Source organism: Arachis hypogaea, chromosome 9 (assembly GCF_003086295.3).
Source record: "Arachis hypogaea cultivar Tifrunner chromosome 9, arahy.Tifrunner.gnm2.J5K5, whole genome shotgun sequence".
NCBI lineage: Eukaryota > Viridiplantae > Streptophyta > Magnoliopsida > Fabales > Fabaceae > Arachis > Arachis hypogaea.
In genome coordinates, this window is record NC_092044.1 from 885,702 (window position 1) to 899,591 (window position 13,890).

General features: G+C 32.7%; 5 protein-coding genes across 7 annotated transcripts; 1 reads left to right on the top strand and 4 right to left on the bottom strand.

The window, feature by feature from the left end:
* Positions 1–1,160: 1,160 nt before the first annotated feature.
* LOC112712741 (transport inhibitor response 1-like protein Os04g0395600) lies at positions 1,161–2,906 on the top strand. Its single transcript, XM_025765670.1, has one exon. It carries the CDS (start codon positions 1,161–1,163, stop codon positions 2,904–2,906), a length of 1,746 nt encoding a protein of 581 aa, XP_025621455.1.
* A 773-nt stretch (positions 2,907–3,679) lies between these two features.
* On the bottom strand, positions 3,680–6,170 carry LOC112709763 (F-box protein At-B-like). Of its 2 annotated transcripts, XM_025761681.3 has the most exons (2): positions 5,953–6,170; positions 3,680–5,587 (listed from the first exon to the last, which is right to left on the bottom strand). In XM_025761681.3, exon 2 carries the CDS (start codon positions 5,565–5,567, stop codon positions 3,903–3,905), a length of 1,665 nt encoding a protein of 554 aa, XP_025617466.1. In that variant the 5' UTR covers positions 5,568–5,587; positions 5,953–6,170; the 3' UTR covers positions 3,680–3,902. The 2 variants fall into 2 exon arrangements, with proteins under 2 accessions (XP_025617466.1, XP_025617465.1); XM_025761680.3 differs by lacking the exon at positions 5,953–6,170 and having other exon boundaries at positions 3,680–5,645.
* Positions 6,171–7,438: 1,268 nt separating this feature from the next.
* Positions 7,439–9,868, bottom strand: LOC112709764 (cinnamoyl-CoA reductase 2-like). 2 transcript variants are annotated; one of them, XM_072203784.1, is made up of 7 exons: positions 9,648–9,868; positions 9,308–9,483; positions 8,839–9,024; positions 8,561–8,726; positions 8,293–8,356; positions 7,823–8,009; positions 7,439–7,673 (listed from the first exon to the last, which is right to left on the bottom strand). In XM_072203784.1, the coding sequence occupies exons 1-4, from the start codon at positions 9,778–9,780 to the stop codon at positions 8,694–8,696; spliced, it is 528 nt and encodes a 175-aa protein (XP_072059885.1). In that variant the 5' UTR covers positions 9,781–9,868; the 3' UTR covers positions 7,439–7,673; positions 7,823–8,009; positions 8,293–8,356; positions 8,561–8,693. The 2 variants fall into 2 exon arrangements, with proteins under 2 accessions (XP_072059885.1, XP_072059886.1); XM_072203785.1 differs by lacking the exon at positions 8,293–8,356.
* On the bottom strand, positions 7,535–8,535 carry LOC140173059 (cinnamoyl-CoA reductase 1-like). Its single transcript, XM_072203750.1, has 3 exons — positions 8,490–8,535; positions 7,823–8,009; positions 7,535–7,673 (listed from the first exon to the last, which is right to left on the bottom strand). The coding sequence occupies exons 1-3, from the start codon at positions 8,533–8,535 to the stop codon at positions 7,535–7,537; spliced, it is 372 nt and encodes a 123-aa protein (XP_072059851.1).
* A 2,550-nt stretch (positions 9,869–12,418) lies between the features above and the next one.
* On the bottom strand, positions 12,419–13,693 carry LOC112712742 (uncharacterized). Its single transcript, XM_025765671.1, has one exon. The coding sequence runs from the start codon at positions 13,691–13,693 to the stop codon at positions 12,419–12,421; it is 1,275 nt and encodes a 424-aa protein (XP_025621456.1).
* Positions 13,694–13,890: the final 197 nt, after the last annotated feature.

Below are 13,890 nucleotides of genomic sequence, written 5' to 3' on the forward strand. Positions count from 1 at the left end.
ACTACTATTTTTTATAAGTTAAAAATTCAAAAAGGTTACTTTTAAAACTTCTCAAACGGTCAATACTTTTGTATCAAGTGGCTTCTTTTATAATATTGGTTTGAATTACTCGGACTATAAACACTGTCCCTGTGAAGATGGATGGAAAAAAAAAAAAGAGAGGAAACGTGTGAATTTTAGGTTTATTCTGTGTGATTATAATTTTGACATCTGAATTATTCTTTTAACCTCTAATTTGTATTTTAAAATGATATGAAGATACAATGCACAACAAATTCTGCAATAAACATTATATTACACATGCAAATAAATTTATGTGAGGAAAAATTTTAAATAACTAACACTTACTTCCTTATAGTTATCTTATATTTAAATTAACATTAGTTAATTCTTTCTTTCTTCACACTAAAAATATTAGGCCATAATAAATTAAAAATGTGACTATTAAAAAAATTTGAAGATTTGCATTTTTAAAAATTTTGTTTGCCACAATATCCAAGATATATATGGATATTTAAAATTATAAATGATCCAAATATTACCCATTTTAATAAATATTATATTTATTTAATTTAAACAAAAAATTCCAATCAAACTATGGCGCATTATCCTTGACAAAAGAAAAATCTTAATTAATCAATAGGTTAGTATTAGTTAAAACAAAAAATACGGATATTTAAGAGTTTTTTTTAAATTAGTCTTTTTACTTAAAATTAGTTTTTCTTTTAAAATATACAAAGATTAAATAGATCAACTCGAATATTTTGCCGAATTGACACTAAATATTTGAAATTTATTATATTTTATATATTTTAAATATTTTAAAAATTCAGATATTTTGATTAACATTAAATTTGGTATATTAAAGATAAGTAAATTTTAATTTAAAATAATATTTTTAAAATAATTTTTTAAATGATCATATTTTATTGATGAAAATTCAGGTAAAGTCGATTTAGTCAAATCAGATAAATCAATTAACGACTCTCTCAAATATCAACATCACGTGAAATCAACAGAATTTTTACCTATCTTATTATCTTTTAACAAAGATTTTATCTTTTAACCAATATTTATAGCGTCCGATTTATAAGAAACGTCAAAACCACCTTAATACCCCAAGCTCCCATCATCGTTCTCCAAAACCTTTCCTCACAAGAATGTTTCCATCATCAAGAATTTGCAGACACCAAGAGCTACATTTACCAGATGAGTGTTGGGAATTAGTTTTCAAACACCTTAGCGACCCTCTCGATCACGAATCACTCTCCCTCGTCTCGCGCCACTTCCTTTCCCTCACCAACGGCATCCACACCGACCTCGCCGTATCCGACCGTGTCCTCCCACTCATTCCCGTCCTCCTCCGCCGTTTTCCCAACCTCACGACCATCAAAATCACGCGCTACTTCACCGGTGACATCAACGCGCTCCTCTCCCAAATCGCTTCCTTCAACCTCCCCTCACTCCATTCTCTCGACCTGTCTCACCAACCCACCTTCCCCTCACATGGGTTGCGACAATTCTCCGAAAAGTTTTCAGCTTTGAAGTCACTCAACTGTTCCCACACCCGTCATGATTTGGATTTAGTTGCCGAGTGCTTCCCAAACCTCGAAGAAATCGATGTGAGTTTCCGTAAATATAAAATTGATATCGTTTCGGATTGGGAAAAGGCATTGACTTCAGGGCTTAAGAAGCTTAGAAAGGTGACTATTTCGGGTAACTTCACCCATGGAGACTCTTACCTTCTTGCCTTGTGTCACACTTGTGTGTTTCTAGAAGAGTTAGTTGTTATTCAAACTGGCCCTGTTTCTATGATAGGCATTGCCAATGCGATTCGCAAGAGACCCGAATTGAGGTCTTTGTTAGTTAACTGTTTGACTTATGGGTTTTTTAGTGAGGACCTTAGAAAGGGGAATATGACTTTGGAGTTCATTGATGCATTGGTGAGTTTGAAGGGATTGAATTGTCTTGATTTGTCTTATTCAAGTATATCTGATGAGGCCTTGTGTGTTCTTGCGGAAGAAGGCCTTCCGTTGAGGAAACTCTCTCTAAGATGTTGCAAGGGATATGGATACGGTGGGATCTCTTACTTGTTGAGAAAGTGTAACAATTTACAGTATTTGGATCTTCAAATGACGCAGTTTCTGAATGATCAGTGTGTGGTTGAGTTGTCTTTGCTTCTTGGTAACTTGAAGTTTGTGAAACTTAGTGATAATGCAAAGCTTACTGATTTAAGCTTGTTTGCCATTATGCGAAACTGTCCTTTGATAACCGATATCAGGATGGAGAGTACAGGCATTGGAAAGCAGAAGCTGCAGGAAGATTGTTTGGTTGTGAATTTTCATGTAAAGTTTCTCTATTTGGCTAGCAATACCTGGTTGGATGATCAAACTGTCACCATGCTTGCTGCGGTTTGCCCCAACTTGGAGATGATAGATTTGAGCAAATGCGGAAGGGTTTCAAAAGGTGCTATTGAGGTTTTGTGGAGCTGTCGTAAGATTCGGCGCATGGACTTAGCTCTATTAGGACATGAGCTGTTTCAATTTCGGTTTCGAGTTTGCTTCGATGTTCCTACATTGTTTGTGTTGAATTTGTCCCAATTGAGTATTAGCAACGAGGAACTCTACCTTATTTCAAAGAGTTGTTGCAAGTTAAAAGAACTTGATTTAGAAAGTTGTCACAAAATCACGACCAGGGGAGTAAAGCAGATGGTGAAAAATTGCAAGCAACTAAGAACGATAAGTTTAGCAGCTTGTGAAAAAGTATCTGCTAATGTCGTTGCTTGGATGGTATCTGCAAGGCCATCGTTGAGAAAAATAAGACCTCCGCCTCGATTCTCTGCTACCGAGAGCCAGAGGGATCTCTTCCGGCGTCATGGATGCTTTGTTGGCAAGTGGTCTAATTAATGTAACTGATTCTTCATCTGGAAGTGAACTATGAATCTAAATTGTGTGTGGAATATTTGGTTTCCTTGAGTAACTTGTGTGAGAAATAAAATATAGTAAATATATCACAGTTTACATTATTTGTAGTTTCCTAAAAGGTAGTATTTTTTTTATTACATACTATTATTTTATTCTGCTCATACCTTTGGTTTTTCACCATTCAAGAGTTTGAGCCTTGTTAATTGCAAGAGCTTTAGATGTATATGAACAATTAGCATGATTTAATAGTAACTTTCTTTTTTTTTTTTTCGCTGTGCATTTGTTGTTATCAAAATTTTCTGTCTTCCTTTTTGAAGTCTTGTTTGAACAAAAGCTTTCAGGAAAGAAAACATGACATGAAAATGAATTAAATAATGAAACTCTAAGTCTCTAATGCTAAAAACTGGATTTGTTTCATTTAAAATATTTTTAGGAACATGTCAGTTCTTTTAAGCTTTTCAAAGTGAATCAATCAAATCCAAGTTAATTGGCATAGGTGCCAAGCCACGTCCATGAATCCTTCTTCTCTCAATGTTGAATGCTATGGAAGCCAAGGTTGATCTGAAGCTGATAGCATCAGCAATGCCTCCTTGAGTTATCTTAAAACAATTGAAGAATGAAATGTCTTCAATTGTCATACATAGAGCTACTAATTAATTGGTTTTTGACCATTCAAGAGTTTGTGCCTTGCAAAATTGCAAAAGCTTTAGATGTATATGAAATAATCAGTGAAGATACTATAAACAAATGCATAGTAGTAGTAACAATCAGGTACTTCTTTCATTCTAAAGTTTGTTATTTTGAAGATTCAAATAACTGAATAAATAACTAATTTCACATGCATATATACATAGAGTTATGCATATATTATGCTCGTATAAACATAATTCAAACACAGATACTATACATGAGACATCTGCATAATTTTTACTCACCTTGCTGTACAATGAAGTGTTATGCACCAAGCATTATTTGTTCTCAAACACCAACATAAGAGTTTGTGATTATTCTCCTCAATGATGGCCTTATAAGTTCTAAGGAAGCAACAAAATTATCATTTACAAAATCACAGTTCTTCAAATTCAGCTCTCTCAACTCCATGCAGCTTTCTACCACTTCCTTCACCCCTTTTGTGGTAACATTGTTGCAACCTTGAATATCCAGAACTACTAGTCCACAGCAACATTTTGAGATTATGGAGAGTGCTTCATCATTGATTCTTGATCCTGACAAGTTCAATACCTTCAGTTGCAAAACTTTAAAGTCCATCTTCAACAGCTTCACCCCTGTATTGGCTAAGCCTAAGTGCCTTATCTCTCGGCATTTCCTGAGAACGTCCACGACACATTCTCCTGATATGCTGCCGCAAGAGTTTAAGTCGAGAAGCTCTACATTGGGGCAAATAGAAGCCATTTTCATCAAACTTTGATCACCAAGTAAAATATTTTGACCCAGATAGAGACTCTTCACTTGAGTGTTCTGAACCGGAACAAGAGAAGAATCTGAATCTTCCCCTACTTCTCCAAGATATGTTCTGTCCATTTTAATCTCAACAAGTTTAGGACAACCTCTTGTCAGTGTGTAAAATGTTGAATTGGTAAGCTGATCACAACCACTGAGGTTTATAGAGGTTAAATTGAGAAGAAACATTGATAGCTTGCCAATACAATGATCGGTTAGGAAGTCGGTTTTTCTAAGATCCAAGCATTGTATTAATGGACAATTTGATACCACAGAATATATTCCTGAAAATGTGAAATTGCAGCAGTCTTGGAGGATGAGTTTCTTTATGGAATGACAACATTCTGCAACAGAACAGAGCAACTCATCCGAGATAAAAGAATTCGACAAATCAATACAAGTTAAGCTTTTCAAACTCTTGAGTGAATCAATCAAATCCAAGTTAATTGGCATAGGTGCCAAGCCACGTCCATGAATTCTTCTTTTCTTAATGTTGAATGCTATGGAAACCAAGGTTGGTCTGAAGTTGATAGCATTAGCAATGCCTCCTTGAGTTATCTTAAAACAATTGAAGAAGGAAATGTCTTCAATTGTCATACAGTTCTGACACAGAGCTACCAGTGATTGATCAGTGACTAAGTAGTTTCCAGAGAAGTTAATCTTGCGAAGGCGCTCGAGCAACAAAGACAACTTTGAGATCCCAAAATCTGTTGCTTCTGAAATCAATGGGAAGCTGATGTCAAGCTCTTGAAGCAATGGGAAACAATAGGCCATGATCATCAAATGGCTATCCCAAAGAGAGCCAATGTTTGAACAAATCAACACCCTTAAGTTCTTCATCTTCGAGCCGATGTCCCGGAACAAATCAATGGGAAGTGTCCTCTGATTGGAAAGGTTAAGGGTATCAAGGTCCAAGGTGGATTGTGAAACCTGACAAAGCAGGCCTTCGAGGTTCCCATTGAAGTAACTGAGGTCTAAGACTTTGAGCCTTGAGAATCTCAAGAACAGCTTTGGAATGAGCATTGTTGTTGCATCAAATATTGTGAGGGAATCTTGAAGCTGGCTTGAAATTGTGAGGAACCGCTTGCAGACCATGGACACCGATTCCAAGTCTCGGCCGTGGCCTAGGAATCTGAAGATTGATTCCCAGCATTCATCAGGAAAACTCACTGATGCCTTCATCTTGATCTTGTTCTTGATCTCTGCCATAGCATAATTTTTTTAGAACTAATGCTTTGATAACAATAATGTTGAATGATGTGATAAACAAAAATGGATATATATATATATATATATATATATATATATATATATATATATATATATATATATATATATATATATATATAATGAGAAAAGTCCATGGCAGTGTCAAAAATTTCAGGCTATGAATCTTGGATTATGGTCAGATCAGCCGGCCTTGATCATTGATTAATTGAAATTGATCAAATCATAAACAAAAGAGTTATTGTTTGACATGTATTAAGGTATTGGGAAATATATAATAAAAAAATGTAGCTATTATTTAAAAATGATTCTAATAACCAATGATGCAAATAGAAGTTACCTGAGAATTTCGTTGATCAAGGGAAAGAAGCTTCAGAAGAAGAAGCGTTAATGTTTGAGTTTTGACTAATGGAATTGTCGTCTAAAGGGATGAATCTCTAGAAACTCTTTTTTGCTTTGTTCTTGTTTAGATGGCATCTAATATGGTGATCTGTTATTTTCACTTTGCAGCCTCTTACTTTTCACACTTTTCTTTTCTTTCAATCTGGTGTAGTCCCCAGTCCCCACAATATCGATCAATTTTCTCATTTGAGCATTATAACATTGATCCAATTTAAAAAAATTATTGTCATTATTATTATTATTATTATTATTATTATTATTATTATTATTATTATTATTGAATAGTCTCATTTATATGTTATATTTCCCACATTTTATATTGATTTCAGTTTTTCTATATTTGTCCTTAATGTTTTTAAAACATTTGAATTTTATCCTTTTTTTCCGTCTTATGATATTCAAATTATGAATAGAGAAAATTATATCAAAACTAAATTATTGTTCGTGTGATAAGTTGTCCAAGTATATCTCGGCTCTGAAGAAACTGAATTTCGTTCTTCCTTTCTGAAGACGAGATATACTTTAATTTTCAGAAAAGATTGGGATGGAAATTTATAAAAAATATTTCAACGCTCAAGTTAGTTTAGAGAATATTTTCTGGTGAGTTGTAAAAATGAAAAGTGTTCGAAATTATGATAAAATGGATTTCTTAGAGCAAATGTGTTTATTAGATTTAATAACATCATTTTGTTGTATTCATTTTATAAAAAAAATGTGACCAGTTAACCAACCTTCATAATCACTTGTTAAAAACAACAATTTATTGTTGCATCTAAACATATAGATATTTACTAATATGGATATGAGACGAAAAAAAAAAAAAAAAAAGAAAGAACTCCTATCAACTTGTTCCAACTTAAGATAATAAACTCATAAGCTTAGTCTTACTTCACTTTCAAGAAACGAAAAAAAATTTCATCTCCAAATTTAACTCAGATGTAACTCGGCTTCTTTTGGAATGTAAAACCGTGGTATTTATCGAAAAAATGATTTGATTGATGGGATTTAATATGATACGACCGAAAAAATTCCTATATTTCTTATCAGAACATGTTGATTTGACCCTATAAGTGAGATCCCACCCCTAACATGTTGCCCGCTAGAAGCAGACTTAGAAAGTGTTATTTTACAAAAAAAAAAAAAAAAGCTAAGAATGCTAATTTTTTTTTCATGATAAATTTGTTTTTATTTCACGCATACGAAAAATAGCTTAATGCTTCAACCAAATAATGCGTTGTAGTTACTAGTTAGCATTACATACCAAATATGTGAGAAGAGTTTTATATCAATCCTCATTAAATATACCAACTAACCCAGGCCCAAAAGGGAGAGAGAGACTTAACTATGACTAAATCTTGATCCGAATTAGTCCATCTTAATTTTAATCATTTTTTAATTTAAATGAACATTTAAAATGTACACAATTAAAACTGAGAAAATGCACTAATTAATTAAGTTGACAAACAGATATTCATACCTATCAAATTATAGACATGCATAATTATATATACAGCAGCTACTTAACCAAGCAAATATACACCAGCCTCCTTATAGCTCTCAACAGAATCAATGAGTGTCTCCTCTAATGGCCTGTAACTCCAACCAAGTCTCTGTAGTTTCTCGGAGCTCAACCTTATGTAATAATCCACCTCAATAAACCTGCCAATAACAAAAATTTTGCTTAGAAATGTATTTAACTATGCATACGGTTAAACAATTTCTCTCTCTCTCTCTCTCTATATATATATATATATGTATTAAAAAAAGGTGATGTTAGTCACAACAAAAATGTGAGAACTAAAGCTTACTTTGTAGGGTAGTTGTAGTTTGGATATTCACTCTTCAATTCCTCTACCAAATCCTTTGGTTTAGCAGGGCATGAAGTGCATATGTATCTCCCTTCTGCTTCAATCTTCTCATAAGCCAATAGTAATGCATCAGCTAAATCTCTTACATCTATTATCCACTTAAGCTTATTCTCCACTGGCTCACAGCCTTAAACAAGAAGAGAGACAAGCTTAGTAAAGAAGACAATTATGTTAACAATTATAAATCAAATGAAATACAAGACACTGCTTTAAGTTTGTGTTTGGATTATAGTATATGTGTATAACATATGATTCAAAAGCAAAATCTAGCAAGAGAGCTTTAGTTGTGAACAAACTTTGAATGAACTTCACTGATTCACATTTCCAAAGATGTTTTATTGTTATGTATTGGAAGAAATATATTCTTGTATAAGACAATAAAGCATTTTAACTAGTAATCCAAAACTTACCACCACAAGAAGCTCAGTGTCTTATCCCCACAAAGGCATTGTTTTCATGATCTAAATCCTTGATCTGTAGTTCACAATACAGTAAACTTACTTGCGCTCAAATTAGTGCTTCCTCTACTTTTTATTTGTTACTATTACTTTCTCATACATCTTCAGATTAATGTATTTAGATATATTGATTCAATCCAACAATATACCAGAAAATATAAGCAACAGATAAAAGGAAACAAAATAGAAGTACATTCTAAACAACATTATTAGTTGGCACCTTTTAGAAGGTTGAGGAGAAACAAGCTAGTGGCATTCAGAGAAGTTGACTGCAAAATTGGCCCCAACACAACAGTAGGACAAATTCTCACTAGATCAATCCTGTTTTTTTCTGCAAAATCCAGCGCCAGCTCTTATGCTTCCATCTTTGAAAAGGGATACCATTCCTGGATCAAACACGAGTTCTGTTCAGCAACATAACACAACAAACATTCTTGATGATAATGATTGATAGAAAAAATTATGTCATAGGAATGTATGTTAACAAAATACATAGACCTTGGTTTTTCTGCAGTACTCTTTATCAGACCAATATGATTCATCAATCACTTTATCATTAGGCGAATTCGGGTTCACGATAATAGCAGTTGAGGATGAGACATAAACAACTCTCTCCACTTTAGCTTGAAGAGAAGCTTCAAGTACATTACTAGTTCCCTTCACAGCAGGCTCAACCATTTCTACCTGAGAATCAGTTATAGTTTCAATTGCAAGGCTTACATAATTTAGTTTCTAGTGATGGAATCAGAGAAATAGGGCAACAAACAAAACACTAATTAACTCCATAATCATATGAGTTTCCTCAATACACAAAACTAATGCCAATAACTAACTGAGTTTTTTTTGGACTCCAGGCTCATTCAAAGATTTCTCATATACATGAATTGAAATCCTAATACAAAGAATTTCAAAAATTAATTAAACCACCCTAAAATAAAGTTCAAGGTGAATGAAATCAGATGCATGCCTCAGGATTTTGGAAAGTTGTTGCTAATGCAGGTACAGGGCAAGCAACATGGAAAACTGCACTGCATCCAACAATTGCTGAATAAATGGATTCATAACTCAACAAATCTGCTTTGAACAGTTTAAGTTTCTCAGAAGCTCCTTCAAACTTCATCAAGTGAGCATATTTCCCATCACCTGCTCACAAAAAAGAAAAAAAAATCAAAATTAAAAAATAACAAATTAGAAGTATTTCTATATTTGTGGATTCAGTTCAGCATTAATTTGAAGGAGTATTATCCAGCAAAATTTGATGAATCGAGTTTCAATTGAAAGAAAAAAAAGGGGAAAAGAAAATGTACCAGGTTTTCTAACAGTGCCATGAACGATGTATCCTTTGGAAAGGAGAAGCTTAACGAGCCAAGAAGCTACGAAACCACCGGCACCGGTCACGCGTACCTTCTTCTTCACCGTCGCGATCGCCATTTTCTTCATTATCTCAAGCTCAAGCAGAGTTAAAGAATCTTCTTTTTTTTTTTTCCTATTCAGTTAATATTGTTAATTTATTAGTTAGTTCTGTACCAATTTTTTTTTAATTTTTTAATTAAAAGTATTAATAAAAAAAATAAAATTTTGTCTTTTTGGAAAGTGAACAAATTATTTCTCAGTAAATTAAGGTTAAATTATGACAAAATTTGTGAATGTATTTGTAGATTTTTCAATAAATCAAATTCGTTATATTTTTTTTAGTTGTCACGGTATCGCCCAACTTAAGAGACTAAAGACTAATTTATTGCGGATTGAAACTCCATTTAACTGTCATCGATAAAAAATCAATTTGACTTACAGATTATATTTTTCAAAAACTAATTTAAAGTGTACACATAATTTTTAAGGAGCATTTTTCTGCTCAAGTAGATAATAATCCATTTGGTTAATGAAAAAACAAGAAAGTGATTTCAGTTTAGTAGTAACTTACCTTTTAAGTTAAGTGATTAAGTGAGATAATTGACCCTCGATTTTAAAGTTTATTTGCTTAGCTTGTTAACATAACAGATTTGCTTTTGATAATATAGTACTAGATATGTGAAAAGAGTTTCAGATTCAATTTCCATTAAACATACCAATTAAGCAAGGCAAGAAACTTTGACTAAATGAAAAAATAATTAATCCTAAAACAAAAAAACCAAAAGTGTATAATTTCGGTGAAGACTGAATAGTAACTGTATTTGAATTATGTTTATATGAGTATAATTTTGCAGAATACTTCATATATATGCACGCCAAATTAGTTATTTTATCCAGTTTTTGAATCAGTAGCCACACTTTAAAATATTTATCACTTTAAATTTTTTTAGTGTATTTAGATATAATTTATTGTTAATACATTGAATTTTTAAAATAATACACTTTCAAGGCAAATCACTATATTAAGCCAAGGGCAGAAAAAAATTACAAAATTCGCTAAATCAAAAATTTGTTTATGAATCAATCAAGAGCCATTTATATATAGTTCGAATCAGTCTAATTCAAACTCTAATTACATGTAATTCGAATCACACTTAGTGTAATTCAAATAAGGTTGATTTGAATTGGTAGGTGTGTGCATGTGTGAGTAGTTCGAATCAATGTGATTCGAATTACATGTAACTAAGAGTTCGAATTAGACTATTTTTTTGTGGATAATTAGACTGATTCGAACTATATATAAATGGCTCTCGGTTGATTCATGAATCAGTTTTTAGTTTGGCGAATTTCTGTAATTTTTTTCTCCCCTTAGCTTAATATAGTGATTTGTCCTAAAAATAACATACTTTAAAACGAAAGAAGTGTAGTAATTTTATTAGAATAACATAGATGTTATTGATCTGAGTTATATTATGTTATTCCATAATACTTGAATCGACAAGAATTTATAAGTTATTGTATCATAAATTTTAGGCATATAATTTTTGTATAAATGAATTAATATCATTGGAAGAAAAATAATGCAAGATAGAGAAAAAAGATATCTTCTTTAGCTTATAAATAGAAAAAGAAACAAAACAAAGAACAAGACTAATAAAGTAATAAATGAAGGGAATTAATATTTTAAGTTTTCTTTTTAAACAAGTGTTCTTGGAGGATTGGTAATATTACTACTACTACTAAAAATGATCAAATTTCTTTTAATAAATACATTATAAATATACTAAAAGATTTTAACTATATAATTTTTTTATTATTTATCAAATCCTTTAAAATACTTGTGGGCAAGGCTCAAACTCTTAAATAGTGAAAAACCAAAAGTAAGAGTCCAAAACTCTTCATCCCTAAGAAAGTGTAGAGCTTCTTCCTTAGTAACATACAAGTAAGCAAATGTGGAAGATTCGAATTCCGCTTTGTGAATGCAGTAACTTATTGGCTAGCGATAAACTTTTAAATAAAGTTTAAATTTGCAACAAACTTTTAAATAAAGTTTAAATTTGCAACAAATTAGTGTGTGTTTGAATTATCATTTGTTAATAGAGATTTGTATAAAATTGATTTTGTAAAAGTGGTTTTGATCAAAAGTAAGTTAGTATTAACGTAGATTATGTTTAGTAATTTTATTCAAAATAGATTAAACTAAACTAAATATTATTTGAATTACATTATTCAAAATCACTTTTAGATAAAAAATTACAGAAAAGGACATAAATTTAAATAATTATTTTAATATTTTTTTTAATATTATCAGTATTCTTTAGTACTCTAATAGGATTAATAAAATCATAATACAAAGTAAAAAAAATATTCCATATAAAAAAAATAACAATAACAGTAAAAGAACTCAAATAAAAAAATAAAAATTTTATAAAAAAATAATATGCATAAAAAAATATTAAAAAGATGTATTGGAAAAAAGAAAACAATAAATATATGAATAATAAAGAACATAATTGGTACATAGAACATAAAATTGAATCCAACGTAGAAAGCTGAACGGAAAAGCTAGAATTTTTAGCTTTTGGTAAACTTGGGTTGAAGACAAAAATCACTTCTACGTTTATAGAATAAAAATATTGCCAAACATAGAGATGAAGCGTTCAAGAACTTCAAACGAATTTCTCTCTTCTCCAACGCAAATCCAAACACACCCTTAGTTATTGAACTATCGGGTGAAGAGAGAATCAGTTACGTTAGTAATCCCACGGAATCCCAACCAACGACCGCTTAGTCCCAACCAACCACCGCTTAGATCCCAGCCAACAACGCATCCATGACGTAGGGAGAGATCCCTCCGGCCCGTGTCACTAGCAAATGTTATTTTTCTCAACGATGACCTTGCCAATAACATCCAAGCAATGACATCAGTAGATATGTTTTTACAAGAATACAAACTTATCATTCTTAGTTGCTTGCAATCTTTTACCACCTGCTTTACCCCACTGGCCGTGATTTTGCTACAATATTCCAATTTAAGTTCTTTTAAGTTGTAACAATTCTTTGAAATAAGAGAGAGTTCTTCATTGCCAATTATCGACCATGACAAATTCAACACAAACAATGTAGGAACTTCAAAGTTAACCTTAAACGGAAACTCCTTGTATCCTAAATGAGCTAAGTCCAAGCGTTGAATCTTACAACACCTCCGTAAAACTTCAATAGCACCCTTTGAATGGGTCCCGCAATCGCTCAAATCCATTATCTCCAAGTTTGGGCATACGGAAGCAAGTATAGTGAGACTTCTATCACCAAGCCATAAATTATTAGCCAAATAGAGAAACTTCACATGAGAATAATTCACAACCAAAAAATTCTCCTCCACCTTCTTCTTCCCAAGACTGGTACTTTCCATCCTGATCTCAGTTATCAAAGGGCAGTTACGCATTATGGCGAACAAACTCAAATCAGTAAGCTCTCTATTCCTATTAAGTTTCACAAAGTTTAAGTTACCAAGAAGCAAAGACAACTCACCCACCCGCTGATCATTCAGATATTCTGTGCTCTCAAGATCTAAATAATGTAAATGGTTACACTTTCTCAACAAGCGAGAAATCCCATGGTATCCATATCCGATACTGTACTGCAGAGAGAGTTTCCTCAAGGGAAGGCCTTCTTCCGCAACAGCACACAAGACCTCGTCAGATATGCACGACCAAGACAACTCAAGACAAGTCAAACCCTTCAAATTTACCAATGCATCAATGAACTCCGAAATCTTATCATGCGAACCGCTAAAAGCCAAAGACCTCAATTGGGGTCTCTGACGGATCGCGTTAGCCATCTGTCTTATCACACTAAGCTTGCTGGTTGATTTAAGAACAATAAGCTCTTCTAAAAAATGACAATTCTGACACAAGGTGAAAATGTGAGAGTTCCGAAATTTACTGTTACCTGAAACATTCACCTTTCTAAGCTTCTTAACCCCTGAAGCAAAGGCCATTACACGGGAATAATCTGTTATCTCATCAGAATTATTCGGAGGGAAACTCACGTCGATTTCTTCGAGGTTCGGGAAGCACTCGACAATTAAGCCCAAATCCTGAGGCGTGAAGGAACAGTTGAGTGACTTCAAAGTTGGAAACTTTTGGGAGAATTGTCGCAACCCATGTGAGGGAAGGTGGGTTGGTGGGACAGGTC